This window comes from Falco punctatus (assembly GCF_963210335.1).
Source record: "Falco punctatus genome assembly, chromosome: 5".
Taxonomy (NCBI): Eukaryota; Metazoa; Chordata; class Aves; order Falconiformes; family Falconidae; genus Falco; species Falco punctatus.
Genome location: NC_137584.1, coordinates 81,731,280 through 81,756,392, shown reverse-complemented (window position 1 = coordinate 81,756,392; position 25,113 = coordinate 81,731,280). Strand labels below are relative to the sequence as shown.

The 25,113-nt window shown below is 40.6% G+C and overlaps 1 protein-coding gene across 1 annotated transcript in view; it reads left to right on the top strand.

Moving 5' to 3' along the window:
• Positions 1-25,113, top strand: part of PCNX2 (pecanex 2) — a 159,924-nt gene that overhangs the window by 93,565 nt on the left and 41,246 nt on the right. The window contains exons 22-23 of the mRNA XM_080388846.1: positions 5,730-5,839; positions 10,502-10,630. Coding sequence (XP_080244972.1) covers positions 5,730-5,839; positions 10,502-10,630 — 239 coding nt within the window. The remainder of the gene's footprint in view (positions 1-5,729; positions 5,840-10,501; positions 10,631-25,113) is intronic.

Sequence of the window (25,113 nt, the reverse complement as noted above, 5' to 3'; positions counted from 1 at the left end):
TCATATACGTTCTTGCTGATAGAGGTGTGTTTTGCATCTGGTGATGCAGGCACTGAACGAGAAATCGAGAGCATCTGGCACTTCAGCGCACAACTTCCTCTGTGCCTTTTTTTACGTCTGCTTTTTGTAAAGGAGATTTCTGGGATGATGCGGTCTTGGCAGGAGCCGTGCCTGTGAAAGCCTCACTGAAGAGGCTGGATCAGTGCAGCTCCCAGCTGATTTATTTTGCTTGTCTGGCCCTTTGCAAATTAAGCTGATTAGCTCTGATTTTGTCCTTTTTGCCCACCTCAGGAGATATGGGAGACGGTTTCTTACAGTCCCGCAGGCTCCTTCCCTGGGCTTTTGCTGTCATCTGACAATGTAGGAAGAAGCAGCATCTGCCATGAGCAGATCCAGGGCTGTTAGGTTATATCATCATCTTATTGTCATAGTCCTCATCATGCTTGCTTCTGCCTGATGGTTAACATTGAACTTCAAATATAAGGCTTCTGAGGCTTGTTACCCAAAATAGTTTAAAACATGCCTGTTTTGTACTCTGTCGATGTTAACTGCTGAGCACTGTGTTTCAGGAGTATATTCCTCTGAGGTTTGATATCAGAGCCTAGGACTGATTATAATTTGATCCTCTTATATATGTTGCATTAGACAATGATCTTGAAATCCCACAATATAAAGGCTTCAAATGTCTGTAAGCAGATGCAAATAAAGACAGCCCAGAAAGCGTTTGTTGTAGATTCAAACATCGTGCTCTTCAAATAGGCCAATAGAATGTCACAATGACTTAAGACATAAACATTACAAACCTTTAATATTTCCAGCAAGTCTTGTTTTGTAGGACTTCATAAGTGAAGTTTGTTTTAAATGACATTAAATAAAAACCAGAAAGTCAACGATTTGTAAAGCAAAGCCATAAACTAGAATAAAATTATTTCACCTAATTTTAATTTCATATCCATAAGCACATACATGCTCACAACTTTTCCCTCTTAATGTATTTTAATTTTTATTGACATAAAAAAAAAGAAGAAAAAGATTACCAGTAGGTATTAGAATTTCCTTCCAAGACTCGGAGCTACCAATTGACTAGAATTAGCATAACATGAAAAACTAAATACCCTCCTAGCATCTTAGAGTTCAAATCCATCCCGGTTTCTCAGGATCTAAACAGGAATATAAAGAAGTACCTGTTCAAAGCAGGAAATAATTGCTTTCTGCATTTAACTTTTTTGATCTCTCAATTTTGTGTTGCACATAAAGCATATAGCCATATGTATATGACAGTTATTTTTGTTTAAAACCAATTTGTGCATATACTTTTTTAAAAAAAACACCGCAAAATTCAAGCTTAGCAAGAAAATGTTAATGTTTATGCATTATTTAGTCCCAGTATTGCCAAGGATTCTGCCCACACAGAGTCCCAACAGATGCTAAACAGATAGAAAGGCTGCCAAAAGCTGAAAGCATTGTGGTGTCTCCATCTCACATTCAGTGCCATTTAAATTCAGGTGTTAATCTATGCCCAGTTTACTGGAATCTACCCAACTGACAAAAGGAGGTCACATTTTCATGTTTCGGACTCCCAAAATCTTTTTTTTAATGTATATTTACTAATTTCTGTTAACTTCTAGTTTGTAATGTTACTTAAATTCTGTTAAGTAAGAATAAACAGATGTAAAAGAAACCCTGAAAAGATAATTCTTTGCCTTTTCTCTGTTTATAGTTGTATAGAACACTAGCTTATGCACCAGAGGTCTGTAGAGGCTCTTCAGAACTCGCAGAAGACTTAAGGATGATTAAGATGATAAAATGTTTGTGTCCACATAAAATAAATATGAAAGATGGATGAATGTTCTGCACTTTCACTTGAAAGTAGTGGGAATGTGCTGGTTTAAATGCAGTGAATATACTGATAATTTAAACTCTTTATCAAAGATTTAAAAACTGTTTACTCTGCAAAACTGTCACATGAGTAAAGATATATAGGAATATTAGAACTTTATGTCCCCTAAATAATATATCATTTTTCTGCTTAGTGAACTGTAGAAAACATAGATGATCTAAGAAGGCTTAATAAAAATATTCTTGTATAAATCATCCTAAACTGGGATGCAGAAGTCTTAATGAAAAATTACTCTTTTATACATGTTTGAGGAAGTCATTATGAAGAGAGGGTTAAAACTCAGCAGAGATTTTTTTTTTTTTTTTCCTAATTTATATGGGAAGGTTCCCCCTTTGTATCTAGCACTGTTAAAAAGTATACCTCACACCCTCAGGAGCAAGTTATTACCCTCATTCAAAGAAACCTTTACAGAGGATAAATTGCATATTTTACAGATTCATGGAAGGGCTGAGGTGTCCCGTTAGGTCCCATGGAATTGATTTTGTCTAGGTTGTCTAAATGTACCCTTAATTTATTGTTCTTACTTAGGGTGTCTTGGTTTCTCCATGCTTTCCCACAGGTCTCAGGGCCCTGTGATTCCTGGAGGCTGGCCAGTAAAGACCAAGGCAAAGCCGGCGTTGAGTACCTTGGCCTTCTCTGTGCCCTTTGTCACCAGGTCCCCTGCCCCGTTCAACAGCCAGTCCATGTTTTCTCCCCCCAGTCTGTCTCTTACTGCCGATGTACCCGCTGAAGTCCTTCCTCTTGCCTTTTCATTTCCTCACTGGATGCAGCTCCAGAGGGGCTTTGGCTGTTTGAACCTTTTCAAATGCTATATTGTTTCTGACTACTTAAAAAAATGTGGACGGGTTTCCTCTTTAGCTGGTGTCTTATGATCATTGAAGACTGAAATGCAGTTAGTTATAGTTGAAATAAGGGAATGACTGTTTCTGAGGATCAGCTTCCTCCTATTTATGAAGGCATTTTTTAGCAGCTTCATCTTCTTCCCGTGACAAAAGCAATTGCGCTTTCCGAATGCTTGGAGCTCCTTTATCAGATAAAGGAGAAAGCATATTGTAAATTGGGTAAAAATGGCAGGGAGAAATACTTTTTCAGCTGGTTCTACCAAATGAAAAAGAGAAAATGTAAAGGCAAGTCCCCCCTTCCTAAATCTCTGTATTACAGTTGCCAGGTGGCATCACCTTTAGCAATGACGGTTACGTAGGTAGAATGCAAATGGTGTGTTACTCTTCAGCTGTATTACAGAACATGCCCTGGAAGCAGTGATTTAAGGGGTAATAGAGGCACTCGACAACTCTTAATGAAAGCAGTAGCTTGGTAATCGCACATTTCCAAGCCTCTCAAGAGGTTCAAAAATGAAGAGAAGTTCACTAGAGCGTTCTTCTTACCTTCTTGTTCTTGCGAATGGAAATGAGCTCCGTTGCCTGCCTGGTAGCAGCGTTAGCCAAGAGGCAAGTGCTGAAAGAAACAACAGCAAGCTGAAGCAGTGGTTGGTGTAGAAGTGGGAGGACTTGTTAGAAGCAACAGGGAACTTGGCCTCCGTGGCCTGTTTCGCAAGAATGTGTAAATATTAAAAAATTATTAAAACAATGTAATGGAACAAGAAGCCAGAAGGGTCTCCTTATGGATTCGGTTTCTTAGCAAAGGCAAAAGCTGAATTTTATTTGAGGTTTGAAAACCTTTTGATGAACCCTGGGCTTTGAGCGCAGCTGGGGTGATTTATGGCTTTGTGATTTCAGTCTGTAACAGGCAGAACTTTGCTGGTTTGTGCTGCAGTTTTGAATTTTTGAGGTTTCAGATGTGAGTCATTAGCTTTCTCAGCCCTTTACTTAAATCTTTTAGCAGATACAGTTTTCTCCCAGCTGTTCATTCAGACATTTCAGATACATAAAAATTAAGCAAAACAAAGCAACCCTGCAGTGTGCTGAAGAGGGTTCAAATACATAGAAGTGAGTCCTAGTTTCAGTTCAGGTTTACTTGCCTACTTTATCGAATGTTGTCATTTTCAAGTACACATGTAGTATTTTTGAGAGGAACCAAAGCTGGTAGAATAGCAATTTCTCATTTTTTTTATGTGCCTTGAAGAGATCATAGCTGCTTGCTTTGGTGGTTTTAAATAGTACGCCTGTGCAAAGTTAACATAGTTAACATAGTTAAAATAGTATTTTGCATATTGCTCCTAATTTGAGTTGTGCTAAAGCACAGAAAGCATGTGAAGCACTGTTTGGGTCTCAGCTGGAAGGTTTATCAGTTTAACTAGAGTTAGCATGACACTGGTTATCACCAGAGTTAGCAGCTATTTCGTGTTCCTTTGGTAGCACACGGACCAAAATGCATTAATGTTAGTCATTCTTACCTCCCTCCCAATTCATTTGCAGTTATTTACAACAACTCATAGAGAAATTCCGTGAAACATCTTGTAAACGCATTGCCGATGTGGATACAGATGGCCAAGTGTTACTTTGGGGGTGGTAATGAAGGACAGTTGAAATGAGTTAGCCAGTGCGTCCTCTGTGACTGCCAACATGCTAGTCCATGAAGTGTGCCTGGAAGCTCTGTCCCTGAGGCCAGCTCTCATGGGGAAGCTTGTGTCCGCGCTAATAAACTCTCCTAGTCTGTAGGCAGGGTGGAGGTATGGAACTGCCACCTGGAAATGGACCATGGAGGGCTTTCATTCGAAAGGGGGGTGCCTGGGGATTGCTTGGAAGAGTGCTAGTTGGGCCCGACCAAAACCTTCCCAGGGACCTTTCTAACAATTTAACAACGTACGCAATATTAGTGCCTGGGAACATTCCCTGGAAGCATTTAATATGTGAGTATTGGTATAGCCTCAGTGTCTTTCAGGATGTTGTCAATGTCTTGTTTTTCATTAACTCAAAAAAAAAATCTACTTGTAGGAAATTCAACATATATTTGCTATATAAGCATGAAATATCACATATATTCCTGTTTCACTGTCAACTTGTATGTGTGTTGAGCACTAACGTCTATTGATGGCCAAAGCTTTCCTTGACAGTTTGTCAGGAACCTTCTCTGCAATATGAATCTCATGGCTCAATGCAGACAAGACATAAGATCTGTTTTGGCCTGATGCCAAGAGAGCTGACAGGGAAAAAAATATTCTAGAGAATAAGTAAACATCATTCTTGAATCAGAAACTGCTAGTTGCAGCACCAAGCGTATTTTACAGGAAGCAAAAGGAAATTCAGTGTGCTCTTCAATTTGTGCTGCACAACAATAAAAATTCACATTAACACAACATTTTTATGGTAGGATGCTTTGATCTTGAAAATGCAGCCACAGTTCATGGTTGATGCCAAGCATATGCTGACACAGCGATGGCCTCTCTCATTGATTCCACAAACGAAAGTGTTGTGTTCTTGAGAAATAAGTGATTTCCACGTGCAAAGCCACACGTGTCGCACATGGAGCTTCCTCTGTTTGCTGTATCCACTCTCTCCTGGAGTCTTTTCTCTTGAAACTGGCTGGCTGGCAGGGTGATACATGCAGTGAGTATCAGAACGTGTTTTCCCACTTTGGTGAAAGCAGACGTACTTCTGAAGAAGGGTAATCTGGGAGCTACCTCAGTGTGGTGGTTAAAAACATATCCCGTTGCAGGTTTGAATTTCAAAAGAAGAATATACTTTTGTGCCTTACTAAACTAAGGCCTTAATGCCCGTGAAAGGTAATAATACAGCCTAATTTCTCTCACATTCATTCCGGGGCACAGTTCTAAAAATTGTTACTTTCAGACACTAGTATTGAAACTGTCTCAGTGCCTAAAAAGTCACCGTGTTTCTCTTTTTTTCTTTTTCTTTTCTTTTTTTTCCAGCTGTGGGACCTACTGCAGAAGTTGCAGTTCATCATGACGTACATTGCTCCCTGGCAGATTGCCTGGGGGTCATCGTTCCATGTTTTCGCTCAGCTCTTTGCAATACCTCATATCCTTTGTAAATTTTTCTTTATTCTTAAATTCCTCTTCGTGTATGTAACTTATTTACAGTGTTTGAACAAGGTGCGAAATTCCTAGGTAACTTACTTTAAAAAGTGAAAAAGCTCGGGGCATCTCCTGAGAAACACCGTTTTCTCTCTTTCTTGGCTGCATGGGATGGGAAACTGGGAAGCTGAACTCAGAGTCCCACTGGTCTGTTTATGCCCGCTCACCTCCCACCCGGCCACGTTCTGCAGATGGCTCCCACAGCCCTCAGCACTCACTTTCGATGCATCCAGAAAGAAACATAACTGACACATTAGCTCCGACTTGGGTAAACTGTTACATGTGCAGAAGCTAGTTCTGTAAATTGCTGGGCATGTGGCTGACAGAGCTCTAAACTATGAAGTTACTGTCTTCAGTTGCTTCTAGTTGGTGTCTCAGATACAAATTCATTTCAGGGGGCCAATTTCTGTTGCAACTATCCAGATTTTCTTTTTTTTCCCCGTTTCTGAAGCGGCTGGATTTTAACATTGTAATGTACATTTTCAGTGTGATGTGAGAAGTGTTCTCCTTTTTAACATTTCCACTCTGTTTTATGAGTAACTATATGTTCATCGACACGAAAGCAGTCCTTGGGAAACACTTGGTGTCTGTTTCAGTGTTCAGTTTCAGTGCCTGTTCCAGGGCTGTGAATGTTGGTTTTGTGGATATGGAGAGTAAAACACAGAGTTCGATGAACCCCAGATGTCTGTAAAGCTAAATTTTTAATTTTTTTTTAACAAAAATTTTTCACCTTGAAGTCTAATTCAGTTGGAAACGTGATTTAATACAGGAAAAAGACAAAAAATGAAATGGAACACCTTGACTGAATAAATTTTAACTTTATTGGCATTTAAAGCATTTTCAGAAGCTAACCCTTCTTCTTTCTCTCCCAATAAAGTTGTAGAAGAAGAGTTGATAAAGTGGGTTTAGTTCAGACCTACTGAAGAGTTTACTCTGTACTGTTTATTAGATATATGAACTTAAATCTTTGTCCCTTTTATCCCATAGTGTTTCTTTCCTCCCTTGAGGGATTTCTTCCCTCTGCTCTTTGCTGTGATATATTGAATCATATGCAGCATTGATTAACAGCGCTTATGTTTCTAGATGGGAATAATAAACGGGAGTCTTGGATAGAGGGAAGTACAGGCAGAGTAACTCCCAGAGGGAAAGCTTTAGATTGTCTATTTATGAAAGGAAACCATTATAAAAACAGTAATCTGTCTGAGCATCTTGACTGATTTGTAGCAAATTATTCCAGAGTTTCACATCAAAAAAATTAATTTCCTCTCTGTTGTAGGTGTGAATTGCAGGATAAGTGTATATAAAGTTATTTAGCAAAACACTTAAGAACTGAGATTATATTTCAATGAATTTCCCTTTGGTCGCGAGTGTTTTGTGTAGTGGTAACTTTGCTCTTGATAAAAGTACCAATTAAGCTTTGCAAAATGGAAAGTAGTTAAATAAGCAGGGTTTAGCGTATTTACACAGTTAAAGTGATCTAGACTAGCTTTCTATTATTTATATTTTAGCGTGCTTTGTAAATGCAAATCTGTTTTAAGGTAGTGTTGCAATTAAGGTACTGGTTAAATGTCCAAGTGACTATTCCCACAACAATAACTCTGCCTTTTTGCACAGGATTTTTATTTGTTGTTACTGTAACTCTGCAAACAGTAATGATGAATGCACGCTGCCATTCGCAGAGGCCCTAAGCCTGCCAATTCTTTGCAGAGTTAATTATTTGTGGCTCTTAATTGCCTCAATCATATCTGCAAATGGGACATAAATTTTTAAATTTTGAAGTGCTTCAGTGAACTTTTGCCATAGAGCTCAGTGATATGAGTACTTTGGCGTGCTTTAATGTATTCGATTCTGGTGCGCAGGGCAGCACAGCTGGAGCTTTGCCTGGAAGAGGTCATGGAGCCTCCACCGTTAGAAATCTTAAGGAATTTAGACAGATGTCTACCAGGAGTTGTACAGGTTTAGCTGATCCTGCCTTGTGGCTCCTAGATGGACTGGGTGACCCCTCAAGAACCCTCCTAAAATCCTCAAAAGACCAGGAATGAGAATGGGCTTCTGGCTTGAGGACAGATCTTCCACTTCACTTCCCAGTGTTTAAATGGGTAAGACGAGGTTGTGTGTTTGCAATTATCAGTGCACTGAGAAAGTCAATGTAGTTTGTAGTCAGTGGAGGGTTTTACCCAGTAAGTGAGTAGTGAGATTTGAAAAGAAAGGATTTTCTAGTTCAGATTATCCTGTTTATGAGAGTTTCTGCTTTTGGTTGTTCCAGAGTTACAGCTCTAACATCAGAAAAGGAAGCCCTGTGACACCTGGTTTTCCCATCCTCTGGGTGATCGTGTGCCTGGAACTGACCAGACATTTTTGGTCTATAGTAACTGCAATTAAAAATGTGGGTTTTGAGAAACAGAAGATTTGGGCTGGCCTTACAGCATAGTTTTGTGTTAAAAGAAGGGGGTGGAAGATTTTGAAAATGTCAGTCTTTCAGTTACTTGCTTCGAGCTGATTTGAATTTAAACAGATGTTTAAATTATAAGAATTAATCCTTAAAGACTGTTTTTCTTGTTGAAGAGTTTTTAGTTATTTTTTCTCAAAATTTATTTTGGCTATCCTAAAAAGAAAATCTGTTATTCACAAAGAAACAAGTTCCGCTTCTGCACAGTATCACTGAACGAAGGTGGTACGTGGGAAACCTGACTTGGAACATAGAGTAAGAAAGTACGCCTGTTAAGTTATATTTTTTACTTAGGCATAATTAAAGCATTGGTATATATATATATAAATTACCTAATAAAAGCAGGCTGGATACCATCAAATAAAATAACCCTGATGACAGATAACTGCCCACTGTACACATCCACCACGTGTAAGGGAGTCAGGTGCTGTTACTTGCTCTCATGACTCTCTTCCCTGTATGAAACAATTAGTTAGAATCACTCTTACACAATGTCTTCCAGTGTACATTTAGTAGAGTATTATGACTTCTAGCAAAAATAAAACTGTTGCTACTGGTCATGTCTTCGACAGAAACAGTTCACAGTGGAGTCTTGAATGTCTTAACTCATGATGGTGGGAATTTGTAAATCAATGATGACATTAGAACTCACTTTAGAAAACTTGACTTGCTGTCCTTATCTGTCTTGCTTGTTCTCTTTTTGTCTTCTCAGCTCCCATGCCTCTTTCCCTTATCTGACACTTGTAAATACTTGTTCATCTTTCACAGCCAGGCCAGTTGTCACTGCAGTGTAATGTGACAGTTTAACTTTTTTGATGCACCTGCTCCCTGATCTGTGCTCTCTGTTGCTTTTTGAACTTTAGACACTGAGGGCAGCTCATTTTCTAATCTCTCTAATGCACAAAGACACTATTCCAGACCACTCTCTGTTAATAAGTTGGAGGGATTTGAGAGAGATCTTCCGGCAAATATTTGTTTGTAGATTTCACAAATTGCTTTGATAGCATGGCTAGCTAGCCTTTTTATGGAAGTATTGTACCACGAGGGATGCTACATGTGTTGAAGTGTTTTTTGTAAAGTTTCAGAGACTCTGGGACACACATACAGGATATTATTGTAAAAGACTAAGCTAAAAGACTGTGGTTATTGGGTGATTTGACCTTAATTTTAGTTTGAGATGCACCTGGTCACTGCTTTGATAGTGGCTCCTTAGTTCATGGCTTCTTTACTTAGCAGCTTCCTCCCAAAAGGGTTGTAGGGAAGGGCAACTGGTCTCTATGCCAACTGGGAAACCTTTTTCCTGAGATTTCATGAATGTAGTATGAATTAATGAAGAATTAAAGCCTAACATTTAATTTGCTTGTTTGTTTTTTTTTAAATCATGCTTCTTTTAACTTGCTTCTTTTTCTGTGTCTTTATCTATCTCCTAACTTGCTTTTCAGCAATCTGAAATACGACTTTACATTTAAAGCAAGCTATGGATTCGGGCATTTGTTGTGATGTTTATATGTGATAGTTACTATTCCCCTGTCCTCACCTTCTTGTTTTATATATATTTCAAAAAGTATGAAATGCTGAACATTCTTTACCTTTCAGTCAGCATGGAATACTAAATTGTCACTAAGAATTAACATGAAAGCATGATTTTAAGCCTGCAGGCTGGGTTATAGAGGCATACATGTTTCTCCACATACTAGGGCATACCAAAATAAGCAGAGACACACGGAATGGAATACCATTGGGAGCAAGAGTCCAATGCAAAGAATGAAGAATTTTCAAGGAAGTGGTGTTTGGGGGGTGTGGTGTTGTAAACGCCGTGTCAGGCTCTGGAAGGGCACGTTGTGTTCTAGAAGGTACGCTAGGGAGCTGGAAGAGGGTGCTTCCTCCTCTGCCTGTGCTCAGGGTCTGTCCTCAGGCAGCACTTAGACAGGGTCACCCTGCTAATAACATACTCCATTCAGACACGTTCCCTCCCTTACAACTGATACTTGCTGGTAATTGGCCATTTCATTCCGTCTGCCTTCCTTTCCTTTCCATACCGCCTCTTTGGTAAAATAACGCACAAAAAAGCAAAGATAAACTGTTCAAAGAGCTGCCTCAACAGTGGTTGAAAAGTATAATGAAATCATTTGTGTTACCTTAACTTGTAATTTTCAGACTCTGCTATGCTTTTTTTTCAAACTCTGGCCACTTCAGTCTTTTCTACACCACTGAGTCCGTTTCTTGGTAGCGTCATCTTTATCGCATCGTATGCAAGACCGATCAAGTTCTGGGAGAAAAACTACAAGTAAGGCTATTCAGAAATTTTCTACGCTTTTATTTGTAAAGGTTTTACTCTCATTAGTTTAATTTCTGGAGGCACTTTTCTCTGTGAAGGTAATCCTTAAACTGTTGTAGGGCATGAGAGATTAATCTGTGAATCTTGATTCTGATGTTTCACTATTTCATGTTTATTTGGTTATCTCTGAAAATGTATTTAAACAAGTATTATTATGTTATAGATGAGGTATCGTTTTGCATTCGTTGTATAGACACAACAAAGCTGTGCAAAAAAAAGAAACCAGTAAAACTCCCTGTTTTCAGCCTTTTTTGTCTTGATAGCTACTGTTAGCAACTAAATGTGTGAAGCCTTTGGCACTAGTCAGGCTGCATTAATATAATTTATACTAGCCTGATTAAATGTTACCGTTTGGGATGTGGCAGGCAGCTCTCGTAGTGAAGTGATGATGAGTGTGCATTGTCATTACTTCCTACATCTGATCTTGCAGTTTGACTTAAGAATCGGTTCCTTGTTTCAGGTTTTAGCTGCCATTCATTCAGTTTGACAAGGATGTAAATGTAGAATGTTGAAAAGATTAAATAAAGACCTTCTGCTCCTTCTACCTAGTAGGATTTGAAAGCTTTTGGTAACTGGGATCTAATGGACTCCCATCAAGAGTACTGGAGACAGGGTAACACTTCCCTTTCCAGATGGAGGTGGTCTTTGTAAGGAATGAATGAATGGTCTGCAACGTTAGGGGCTGGATTCACTGACTAAGGGGGGTCCTTTGAGTCCTGTACTCTGGGCAGTGCATGAGCTCTTCACCCCCTACTAATGTGTAACCAGGCTCGGAGTAACTTACTGCAGCTGCAGAATAGCGGTGTGAGGCACAAAGTAAAAATTATATTGGACAGATCGGGGCTTGGCTGGAGCAGTGAGAAGTGCTGTGCACTTACCGCACGTCTTGTGCCGGTGCCACTGGTGCACCTGAGCACCTCAAGAGAATTCAAAACGAGAGATTACAGTGATTGGTTTTTCCATCTTTTAAAGGAAAGGGTCTGATCACTTTGAAGGGTTTTATTTTGATTTGTGACAGTGAGTGAATGTGTACTGATCTATAAAGACATTACTCGGGCAAAGCCAAATCATATAAAAAGGCTTTTATTTATTTCTGAATGTGATAATGTTTGTGAAAACCTTTTGAGGGGAGCAGAGTTTTGTACACTGGGGCCAGATCTTAACAAAATTCTCTCTCATGCATCTTTTTTTTTTTTTTTTTTTTTACCCTGGAGGGGCGTGGGTGGTGTCAGAAAGTTCATTATTTCATAGGAGTGAAGTTGGAGGGAGTCATGGAAAGGCAGGAGGCTACCACTAACACCACAGAGTTTTACATTTTTGGATGAAAACTTTGAATGATATTAATAGAAGTGGAGATTAGAACATCTGTGACATATATACTTCAACCAGAGCATTTTGAAGGCATGTGGCTTCTTTTTTTGTAGGCATTTCACTTCACTTCCATACAGCTAGGTTAGTATAGAATCTGTAGGTTATTGTCGATGGAAATAGAGGGGACTGTTTTCATTTGCTTTTGGTTTGTCTAAGGCTTTTGGGACAAGATGAACAGAAGATGTTCAAAGAAAATTTCAAAAGATGGTTACGCTTGATATTTAAATAAGAGGGGTGTCTTGTTTTGATTAGTACTGACCATCTGTGACTCCCACTAAGGGACATGAGGAAGTTGGTGCTAATAATTTTTAAAAGCAGAGCTAATTATTTTATCCATAAACTTTTAAACCCCAAGTGCAAAAAACCTAATCCTTTTAATACTTTAAACCACCACTATTTGTCCTTTCAAAATGAGAAGTAACTACAACTTTGTCTTTAACTTGAATGCTTGAGTTAGATGCTCTGTGAAAATATCAAGCTTTGTTGTTTGTTAGAAATTCTAGTGGATCCTCTGTGATCTTGTCACTTAAAACATAAAAAACTCAACCTTGCCTCTCAAAAACCTTTCAGAAGTAGAAAACAGCCCTGTAGATGATTCAGATAGTCATCAAAGTGAAATAAAAGTTTGCCTGAACCTTTGGCATCCCACAGTATGCACATGTAATGACTCCTGTCTAGCACTTCTGATTCTCCTTTGCCTCACTTTTATTTCAGTATTTCACTGCTCACATGAAGAACTGGCCAGAGCGAGTGAGCATTGGACTGAAAAACTCCTGGTTCATTAAGGGACACAGTGAAAAGACAGAAAAACGCAAGGGAAGGGAGTAATTTTATATTAAGATTATGGACATTTTCTACAAAATACGTTAAATAGTTGAATGAAAGCGAGATGGGTCTTGCCTCACTGCTTTAAATCTTGATGACCCTTCAACATTTAAAAATTCAAAGGGACGGCATAACTGCTTTCTTTAATAGCTGCAGAGGTTAATAGGATTGGGAACTTGAGCAGGAGTGGAAAGTTGTTCTGGCTCCTGCACTGACCTGGCTTTGGGCTGCAGTGCCCCGTGGCCACTGTGAGTTTTCAGGTGCCGTAAGACAAAACAGAGCAAACAGATGAGGAAGCTGGTGTATAGATTTCCTTTCTGGAGTGCGTTGACAGCTTTGCCAAGTTCATCTCAGGGTATTCATGGGAAATTACAGGTTCACTACATTGCGGTCTGAGATACGCTCACATGAAGCAGAAGCTCTGGCAGATTATTTTTTTGCCGTTTCCATACTCATTGCCTGTTGACAGGAACTTTTGCCCAGGGGAAAGCTACCTTCAATGTGCTTTATATAGCTTTTTTGTGTTTCCTGATTTGCATACTCATTTTCAAACTTCCTTGCTGTATTGATGACTACATTAAATTATCACATTTATATTAGCTACACACACAAAAACTCATTTACGTTTATATGAAATTAGAGGTAGTCAGTTCCGTGATTATATTTTTTTATCATTTAATGTCTTAGTTGGACTAACTGAAAACAATTTTGACAAGCAATCTAGATATCAAAATATCGTGGATTTGTTTTTCTTCCAAGTCATAAATTGAGATTGTGTTCTTAGAGTGTCATTTGTGTTCATCGGTATATGCACACTTCACTGTTGTCAAGCAAATTTCATCTTTTCTTTGTTTCACTTAAGGAAAGCTTATTTTTGCCTATCATTTGGGCCAGCAGTGTGAAATCAGATGAGGAGAAGCCATCCAGTTATTTTCTGTAAAGTTGATCCAAAGTTGAAGCTTTGGACATTAGCAAGTAGACAGTACCATGTTTATTGATAGAGCTGGGCTATTAGGCAGGTAGGTTGAGCAGTGAGCAGCCTGCTCCATCTGTCCCTTAAGGTGTCGGCTTGGTTGTCTCTACCTGGTGTTTTCTCAGCGCACATGTGCCTATCTTGCATTTCCAGTGTTTCTTTTAGTCCCACTTTTTCTGTGGGCTAAAGAGGGGTTTGATTCCTCATGTTTCTGAGTGGACATCTGCCACTCTGGATGATGCAAGCTGGAGCTGAAAGACTTAAGAGAATTAAGATGATGGTTTGTTTGTTTTTTCAAGGAGATGGAGGAACTCAAGTGGGTTAAAAAAAAAAGAAGATTCATTTTCACAGTAAGCAAACTGTGAAATTCCTAGCAAGCTCTTCAAAATTCAGGAGCCATACTGTGCCTGTTTGTGCTCTCGCGGTGTGTGCACAGAGCATGGGTGTGCTTCCTGCAATCAGCAGATGCTGTTTGTTTATGGGGTGCACTTTGGTACTCACTGCGTGCCGAGCCTAGCACAGCAATACATCACTGAGGTCAGGGATCCTTCGGGCGGGAAAGGGAAGGATGACTTTAAGAAAAAGAATAAAAGAGGCTATAAGGAAGATGAATAAGAACAACTCCTCATGCAGCCACGTTTTTACAGCTTTTGCTGCCATTGTTTTTAAAAAGAGAGGCATGTAAAATCAGAAGGATGGCCTGCTGCTTATGGGCTGGTTGCCTTATGGAAGTCCAATGATGAAAAATTTAATTTCTCTTTTTTTTTTTTTTTTTTTTTTAAAGTTTGTTGGAACACTGGCTTTGTTCTGCCATTAACCTGGGTCCTGCTTCCCAGTTTGAAAAGTCCTGTTTTAGTCTTTATTTTCACAGCTGTTGGAAAGATTAGGCTGTGGATGTCAGAGAGAGAAAAGGAAATAGCAGTAAATCTTGTTTAATGTATAGGCACTTTAAAGCATAATGTGTTTGTTCAAATGCAGTTGTTCCATTCCTCTGCTTTGCTTTTTTTCTTAAAATACTTTGTCAAGCTGCAGCCTGACTCTGTCCCCCTTCTCCCTTCCTCTTATCTTGCTTTGTATCTTGGATATGGCAATGGGCTGAGCAGAGTAGGAAGTTTACTTTCCTTCCCCAGTGGGTCTCACCACTGGATCACGTCGAGCAGCCTGTTCTCCACTGCAGCTGTGACTTGTCCCTGCAAACAGCAAATGCCACCAGGAATTTGGAGATGTCGCTGCCTACAAGCCGCTCATCTCTCCTGCTCCTTCCCGTTGCTTTTCTTTCTCGGTCATCTGGTTTGGTGCCTATTTTTGGGTAAGACACAGCTTGCATTTGCTTTGAAGGGTCTTGAGTGAATTACAGTGTGGTGTAACTGAATTAGCTAGGGGTCTTTAAAGAGGTTATGATTAAAATGACAGTTGTCTCAGAACGGCATTACAGAACGCCTCTCTTTGTTTGAGGATATGTGAGCAGGCTTCTCTTTTCTCCATCTTTTTAAGAAGCGTATCACTATGTTACTGTTCCAGTCATTGTGGTCTGGAAAATAGCCGCCTGTAAGGTTAATACAGCCAGGAACAGAAGGTGAGCACAACCTGCCCTGCCTCAGCTCTGGCATTTTCTTTTTTCCTACCAGCTCACTTAACCTGCCCACCATGGACAGCCTGCAGGTGGAGTGGGAAGACTTTTCCCAATGTGGGCAGAATTTGGGTTGACCCACATCATGCACGTGCGTGGGAAAAGGAGTTGTGAAAAGTACCTGTCTGCTCCCTGCTTTTTCCCCATGAAATAACAGGTCTTCCACTTCCAAATGCTTATTTCTAGCATACCCTTGCTGCATCTGTTTTCCCTGTGAGCCTGCTCATCTGTTACAGCTGCTAAACCCCTGCTCCAAACACAAAACATCACTCGCCCATAACTGTCCGTGGGCCTTCTTTGGGAGCTGCATATTCAGACCTTCCAAGTTCTCCTTCTTGGGGCTGGGTTTCTGTTTTTTTAGTCTTTTCTTGCTATGTTGTTTGATTTTTCACATTTTCTTAGACCTCCATAGTGGCGATGTTTACAGAGGAACAACTGCAGCAGATGTTTATAGTTCAGTAATTCCTTGGAAACTGATTTTATAAAGGATACTTTAAAGAATGGTACATTAACCTCTGAAGTCAACAATTACAGCATAACCTAAGCACAGGAGACCCTTTTGCCCCCTAATAGACAGGAGTTAGTGTTTGCCTTATTTCCTCAAATATCTCTTCAGAAATGTGATGTTCTGACTACCATCGCTGTCTGTTCTCTCTTGGAATTGCTTAGGATTCAAACTTTTCTGAGTACTTCCAGCCACCTGGTGTGAAAGAAGCGTTGCAGCCATAAGTTTTACTGTTCGTTGTAATCGGTTTAGTTTCTTCTGAACAGTTTCTCTGCTACTTTTTGTGTTTCTCTCTGGCTGCTTCTACTTCTATACTGTTTTTATGAACGGACCAGAAAGAAGCACAGTATTCCAGTTGCATGACTTGACTTTAGAGTGTGCTGAGGTTCTAGTTCCTTTGTTATCGGCTTTTACTCAGTTTTACAAATGCTAGCCCCTCTGATGATGATGGCTCTTTAGGAGAGGTCTTCACTGAGCTGGCCTCAGGGGTCCTCCAGGCTTTTATTGAGTGTTAAGTTAATTTAGAACTCAGCAAAATACTGTAAATAACTATCAGTGCGTAGGTCAAACCAAAATGGGTGCTTGTTGGTGCCTGGGACTTAGAACAAATAGGACCAGTGAATGAGTGGGTTTTAGTCTGAATTTTTGGTGTGTTCAGATCAGAACGGCTGCCTGGTCTTGTTCACAAAGCACGTGGAATTTGGTGAGGGTCTTTCTGGAGACTTCAAAGGGCTTTAGATCCTTGAGCATCTAGCCTAGGCTGGTACTGAGAGATGCTTAGGCCTGGCTTGGGTGCCCTCGGGCATAGCATTCCTGCTGACTGTGGTGGCACTCCCTCGCTGGCAGTGTTGCAAATGCTGCAATGTTAGCAATTTGCTGCTATTTTTCCATCATTACTCTTCTCTTATAACTGGTAGATTTCCCAATAAAGATGATTCTTTTCAGGAAAAAATGTTCCTCCATTGAAACGCTGAATATAAACTAGTCTTTGGGAAGTTGCGCCCCATTCTCCAGGCACATGTGTGGCCGTGTTTCTGGCATTGGGGCAGAAAATAGAGAAAACCAAAAACATTTGAAGAACAGAACATCTTTGTCCGTACTTCAGCCTTAGTTCTTCATGAGCCCTCTGAAGTTACATGTTATTCATGAGACTTGACTCATCTGACTGTTTTCTCGAGACCCTTCCCTGTCTCTCCTTCCAGCTGTAGTGCCCACCTGCCATACATCTTCACATTGCAAACCACCAGGATTTCCCATGGGCTGGTACCTGCAGCACTTGCCTGGTTTGGGAGTCTTCGATCCCTTTCAGCAGCTGTGTAGGGCTTTGAGGAGTGACAAAGCCATAACATTCAGGTGTGGGAGGTGTTGCTTCAGGTGAAGCCCCAGGCTAAAAGAAACCCTACTAGAAATTATGTTCCCCTCAGTGTCTTGACCTGTTACCTCCCATGGAGTAAGTGACCCTGTGTGCACGTGTGTCCCTTTGGCCACTTGCTGTAGCACGGAGGTATGCACATCTCCTCTCCAACCCAGCCCTCACCTCATCACTTGACTCCGTGTGTGGAGTCACACTGACCTGGGAAAATGTGAGGGCTGTCTGGGGAAGGATGGGCCAGGAAAACCAGGCACCTTTCATCAAATAGATCTGGTATTAAAGTAAGTGTTTTCTGGGTTGCTAAGAGTTTCACACTCAAGGGACACTATACAAAATTCAGAGTTGTATTTTAACTGTTTGGTAGTATCTCTTTAACTGGTAACATCTCCTCTTCTTAAATTTTGCCCCTGGCAGTCAATAAAACAAATTGAGGCTAATTGAATAGGAGCCATATGTGTGATAATTAATTGGGAGTGCATTCTGATTCAGTGCTCTGCAGTTCCCTGCCGAGTTAAAGATGCGTTCACAACTCCAATTCACTGAATCATTCTAAGAGGACAGAATAAAGACAGAAGGGAGGCATCAGAGAGGGAACGCATGCTGAGGCCAGGCAGGAACACAAGCAGAGATCAAAACCACAAGCAGGATAAATGAAAAGGGAAAGGGATGGGCAAAAAAGGAAAAGGCATGCAGTGAAAAATCTAAGAGGATAATGCAACAGACATTGATAAGCAGGAACGCAGACCTATAGAGGGAAGGAAATGATAAGCATGATAGACGAGGACTTTTACAGATACTTGGAAAGGAAGGCAGCAACAGGACCTAAGAGAAAGATGAGAATGGACTCATAAATCAGAAATAGAAAGCATGTAATATTTTAAGGGCTTTCGTGGATACACAGTGACACTAAAATTTTATAAGCTGTTCATCTAATGCTAATACAAATTATGTAAATCTAATGAGATCAAGTAAACTCATGCAATTTCTGTCATGTGAAGTATTGAAAACCTGTTGAAATGGATTGACTGAATTTTCATAAGAATAAGAGTTCTCGGCAAGCGTTCATCCCATTCACTTGGATAATGAAGATCACCTCCTGATTTAGATTTTACTGAATCAAATATTTAGGGACAAGCTGAGGTTCGGAGCACTAAACTTAAAACTTCCATTCAACAAGATGCCTCCCCAAGCAACTTGTATGAAGATGGTAAAAGCTGAGATCACAAGAGGAGATGTTCAGCAAGTCTAACTGTTCTAACTGGGGTGATACGTAAATTGTGTACAGCTAGCAGCAGGGAATAATTCATGCTACAGCATGCTCAAGTCCTCGTTGTCTCTTGATGTACCAGGGTATGTACTGGAGCCAAATTTACTCAGGACTTGTAAGAGCAAAATGTAAAATATCTCTCGCTTTTTCTGAGGTAATGCAAAATGCGGAATTATGTCAGCATCGCCACTGAGAATTGTCTCTGAAGCTTTGTGCAAGTTGGGACTAGGTAAATACTGGATGAATGCTAGAGGGATTGTATTTCTTCTTTTAAATCCTTTGACTAGCAGCATTCGCTCTTATAAATACTAGACATTTTTTCAGTCTGAAGAGTACTGTAGAGACTACCGTAGTGACTGCTGTAAATGATTAACACTCTCAGCAGTCCTTGCAAAGAAAAAACAGATATATTAGAAGTTATCCTTGGTTTAGATTCAATTTTGTGTAACTGCACAGTAGCAATAAGGGTTTTTTTCTTCTTCTTCAGTGTATTGCCACTCATGCTGCGCTCAGGTTTATGGTATTGGAATGGCTTGGTTAGCTTCTGGTTTGCCTCCCTGCATCTTTTGGTGAGAAACATGTATATGGAAAACCCTACAGTGAGCTAAACTAATACTCCTGATGTAGGCTTTCGTCGTAAGGCACCAGTCACCAGTCTTAGTCCTATTCTTGTACCTCCTCATACTTTGTTGCCATCTCTACCTCCTAATTCTATTGTTAAGCAGTCACCTTGAGTCTAAAAGTGACAATTAAATATCATAAGGATATGTTATTTTAATATCGCAACCCAAAAAAGCACAAGAGTACTTTGTTATTAGCAGTAAAAAATATTAAGAATTAATTATGAGATGCCTTGCTGTCCTTTCATCTTTTTATGATGTTTAAACAACTTGCATCTCTCTGTGTGGAGTAAAGGAGGTAAACATCTTGTCCTCATTTGCTGAAGCAGCTCCCAACATTTTGGTAATGTTTTGTTGCTGTTTGATCTCGTTCTCTTTTCCTGGTGAAAACTTCACCTGGCCATTTCTCATTACCCCCTTTCTGCTCTCCAGGTCCTTACAGTTTCTCAGGCTTTTGCCACTTCATTCGTGGGCCCACCAGCCAGTGCAGAGCCCAAGTGAATAGGTCCTGCAGAGCTCTTCGCCCAGAGCTGGGCACAGCGCGGTACCTTTCCTGTAGTTTGCCTTGGCTCACCCGCAGTATTTCAGATGCATGGGTTTGTGTGTAATTAACACGTGCTTTTAAATGAAGAGTACCTCTATGAATTGGTGACAGTGAGGTATAGCTGTGATGCAGGGTCCTGTGCTAAGCCCCATCCTGACAGGGATGTCAGGGTCCCAGCCTTTCTTCACTGACACAGGAGGGAGCACAACCATCTCTGTGCAGTTGGCATAATCCTTCCACATTGCTTCTCGTATTGCTTAGTATAATATATCTGAAGCTAGTGATTGAATGCCTTACGAAAGAAAAAGCATACTCAGACAAGGGGAAAGAAGTTAAGTAGCAAGGCAGACAAAAGCAGAGATATTGATGACATTTTGGTAAAGTATTAGTGTATTTAAAAGTACACAGATGCTTAAATGACCTGGCTTACAAATTAGAGGTAAATTCCCCAGCTAAATCTTCGAATGTCAGAACACTTAGTTGGGTTGTTTAATGGATGTTGGGCACTCAGCTTTTGATCTTAGATTCACACTTCTCATTTACATCCCTATTGCTGGAGGAGCAGAGAAATATCTTCAGGAAAGGGTTCAGAATATGCCAAACAAACATCCTCACTGGTATCTCAGCAAATGACCACAATGCTGATTTTTACACCTACTTAAAAAAAAAACAAACCACCAAACACACACACACCTCTCCCAAAAAAACAACCCAGCAAACAAACCACAAAAAAACTCAAAAACAAACACAGGAAGCTCTCAGAATTAATTATAAAAACATTTTTAAGAAAGAAACCCTAGGAACTGGAAACGTGATTGATAGGAAAGATTTTCCTATGTTTTAAAAGGATTCTTTGACAGCCCCGTCTTTAGCAACTGGAACTTCTTATGCCTTAGCCCTCCCCCAGTTTTCCACTGTGCAATCAAAGCCACTTTTTATTATTGTTAGATGAAACACTGGAGCAGTCAGAGAAGGAGGGGAGGAAGCAAACATGAAAAATAAAAACCAGAGTGAGTGGACAGGAAGGAGAAGTTTGCTTTCATTTGTAAGAGATCTTTCTTTATTAACGTGAGTTAAACTGAAGGCATATCTTCCATGCAGCTGCCCAGAAAACCCGAGCATGGTTATGCACGAAGAGACTGTCAGTCTTTGCTGTTACAATCACAGTGAAATCATTCTGCCTTTTAGGTGAAATTGATTTAAAACTGCTTGGGCATCCTCACACTTCCAATTAGTACCATCGTTTTTGCCTCTGGTGTCCTTCAAATATTCATGGATGCCTGCTTATTCTGCTGTCTCCTCATTCTCCCTCCTGCCTCACAGTTGTAGCCTACCACTACTACTGTTTTTAATGCTAAGCCTCCCGTTTATAGTGCCAGCAGCGTAAGACGTTTACACAGAAATCAGGAATTTTTTTTTTTCCCCAGACTCCCATGAATAATCATAGGGCTGCAGCATGGTAAAGTTTCTCTCTGTTAGATTTGCCTGTTAGATGTCATGGAACGGCAGATTAAAATTCATTGGACACAGACAAAGAAAAACTTTGGATCTACCCTAGAAAGGCAGCTCTTGCATCCCCCACGGGGAAACTGCTTTTCTTTGTTTTGTTCTCTTTGAGAGCAGAGATCCCCTCTGTCGCAGCAGGGATCCTGGAAATCTTGAATTTCTGTTACGGGCCAAAACCCAGCAACAGCAAGGCAGCTAGAACAGCTGCAATTTTATTTTCATCTTCTGGAAATAAACACAGCAATGATTCCCTCCCCCCCCCCCTCCCAATTTGCCTGATTCTCACCATCCTCTGTACGTTCCCCAGGCTGTCTGAATCCCCCTCAAGTCTTTTTTTCACCTTTCTAAGGAAATCAGGAGAGTAAAGTGGGAGAAGAACGTCCTTGCAGGTTGAAAAACGAGGCAGTATTTTTGGACAAGGGAAGTATAGGAAGTGACTTCATCCTTTTCAAAGGGAAGCGATAGTCATAATGTCACGAACGGTGCTATGCAAACCAGTGGATTATCTCCGTGCCCGTGTAAATGCTGGATTAAAAGAGCATGAGAGAGATATTTCAGGAACTAAGCAGGATGTTGACTTTAAAATTGCTGAAGACTTAGCTGAAGATGTTCAAATACAATCACTTGCTCTCTAGGGCAAGCACCGAAGGACCTGCACTCAGTTCACGTAGAATAATGCGATTCAGGAAGAAATCCAATTACTGAGCTAATTATCATCTTGGATGAGTGGTAACAACCACATTTTAAGCAAGAGGCCACTGGAGGAAAGCCCAAATCACCCACTGGTCCCAAAAGTTCACTTGGAGAGGTCCTAGTTGAGAGCAGAAAGCCCAGGAGTGGAGGTGCCACCGGTTCGGTCATTAGGCGCAGTCTATTACAGTCCAATGCGGTGCACATTCCCGTTGCCTTCAAGAAGGTACGAACATAATAGCTTTGGTTACTAGTAATTGTGGAAGGTTTTTAAAGTCCAAAATGGGTTATCTGACTGAAATGTATTCAACCAAACTGAATTTCAGGATAGAAGTTTGCTTTACAAACTGTCTATGTTACCCTCAGTCTTGGAAAAAATGAAAATTCTGCTTGCAAGTATCTGCGTAAAGATTTGCGGTTTTCTGGTAGTGTCTGAAAAGGCAAATCCTTTCTTGTCTCATGTCCTGAGGCCCACGTTTTAGCTGCTTAAACTGTTACTGTGCTTGGAATGGAAGGTAAAGCCCCAATGGTGCCTGGTTTTGTTTTGTTTGTGAGAGCTGTTCTGTTTCCATCCTTTCTTCCCATCAGGCTGCATTATCTGTCTCTGAGTGTCCTGCAGCACTTGTGATTTTCACTGATTGTTGCATGCATTTTTCTCTCAAAGAAAAAAAAAAAAAAAAAGGAGGGGGGGGAGGGGAGAATTGGAGCCAGAGCTGCATTCTGGGCAAAAGGATTCCTGCTTGTTAGCGATCAGAATTTTCTGAAGTACTGCTTCATTTGTAAGGGTCTCAATGTGCCTCAAGAACAGAAATGCTTTACAGGTTCATAGAAGATTGGAGTAAAGAATAGTATTGACTTGTACTTTGTACTGCCACGCTGATTTCAGAGGGACTAAAAGTTAATAAGGAATCTCATAATCGTAAGACATACATTTGGAAATCAGCAGTGTTTCTCTGCTGAGAACAGAAAATCGATCGAATTCCATAATCTAATCTTTTTGCTTACTTTGGCATATGCTGCAGTTGCAGGTGGGTGTATATCAGGGTAGAAGAATTCTGATGACCTTTTTGAAGCAAAATCATTCTTTATATTCTGAACTGCTCAGAAGGCCCTTTCCCCCCTTGACATTTTCTGTTGCATAGGAAATGAAAACTGCAGTTACAGTAAGCTGAGCCAACCAGAGGCAAGAAGATAAATAATACATCAAATAAAATGTTAATCTATGTAGATAATGTAGTAATATTAATTACAAATAATTCTAATTAAGACTCATATTCTCTCCAACTGTATTTCTTGTAAGTAAAGAACGTGCCTTTTTAAAGCAAAAATCAGTTGCTGGTAGGTAGAGACAGTGAAGCAATTTTGTTCCTCTTCTGTCTACTCCGTGGAAGCCTGTGCAATTTTTCTGTTGGTCAGTTTTCCACAGCTTTTTGCAGGAGGCTGCAGAGGGTGGATGAAAAGGCTTTCTAACATTAGGGGCATCAACGGCATCCTTCTCCCAGCTGGCTTCAGCATGAGCTGATAGCTTCAGCTCAGAAACTTCCAGCCTTTTAAAGAACTGGTGTACTGACACACAAAATCCTGGGAGTCACTGCTGAGATGAGGACAGACTCCCAGAGAGACTCTGCTGTGCTTCAAAGACAACGTTACCTTGGGTTTACAGGGTTTACACCATCCTTTTGCAGCGTCACTTAAGCTGTTTGAAAGCCTCCCATATAACTTACACCCTTTTTGGCACAGTCTTCCTCAGGGCATGGCTAAGTTCTCGTAGTGAGTAGCTAACTTCGGGCTTTGTAAGTTGGCTGGCCAGCCATCAGCCCTTTCAAGGTCCTCACTGTGCCCTGTGCCCCCCACCCCAGTGAGTCAGACCCTAGCCAGTCCCACATGCCACGCTGCCCTCATCACAGTGCAGCCAGGGACGCGATGAGGACCATGCCTGGGTGTCTCCCTTGGTTCCTGTGCCGGGAGAGGTGGCACCTAGGCACTTTTCCTTTGCATTTGTTGGCTGTTGAACAGACGAGACTCTCACCGTTGTCGCAGGTAACCTTATGCTGAGTATTGTTCAGGGAAAATGGCTTTGTCTTTTCCCATTTTCTGCTTTAACTCCGTTTTCCAAAATGATAATATTTACGTATCTGATTGATAGATCTTCTGCTAAAGCTAGCGATCGAGGGCAAAACTTTCAAGGCAATATTCTTAATGAAGTGTCCTGAAATCCTAAAGTACCACTGCCAGAGCAGTATTTCAGGGAAATCTAAATTTACTGTAGCATTTCTGTAAACCAGGCTTTTACTTGTACCCTGAAGGCTTGGGAGGTGGATGCTTGGGAGATGCTCTGGACTGCTGGTGCGGAATATTTCTGGCCACCACAACGATCACTCCCTTCTGTTGGACACAAGCTTGCCCATAGTGATTTGCTCATCCCTTCTTTTCAGACCTTGTTAGTGTCTTTTGGTAGGGGTAGGAATAAAAGCTCAATCCAATCTACTTTTTAGTCACTTTCTGTTTTGTGACCATTTTTCCTGCAGTATTTATATTCCTCTCCTACTGAAAATACTGAGTAGGGAAAGTGTCATCCATAACAGAGACAGGGATACTGTCTGTCTGGACTAAGACCCTGTGTTTTACTCTTTTTCAAGTTACAAGAATGAGCAGGGACTCTCTCATAGCTGCCTAGCTAAATATGAAACTTAAGTCATTTTTTTGTTGTTGTTTTTCTGTAGATGTTAATACACCCACAGAAATATTTTTTACACAAAGAAAACCCCTTGCGTCCAGCTGTTTCCCTTAAGGCTCTGAAGGGAAGAAAGACTGATTTAATATTCTTTCTATTCACCGTTTCAGTGGCACCTGGCTGATGTGCCTCTGGAGCCAGTTCAATTATTTAAGTACATAGTGTCGTGTATTATCACAGATGCCAAATTCTGAACAGACTGTGCCCCACAAGAAGGAAAATGGGCAAGAAAGAATTGGAGGGGAAAGAGGAGGGGACACAGACACTTTTGTGTGGTGATAAACTATGATATCAATGGCAGTACTGAACTGAAATAACTTTATGTGCCTACTTGGAGTAAACTGGTGAGTGGATTAGAGTGTGAACAGCGTAATGGTAGAAACACAGAATAAGAA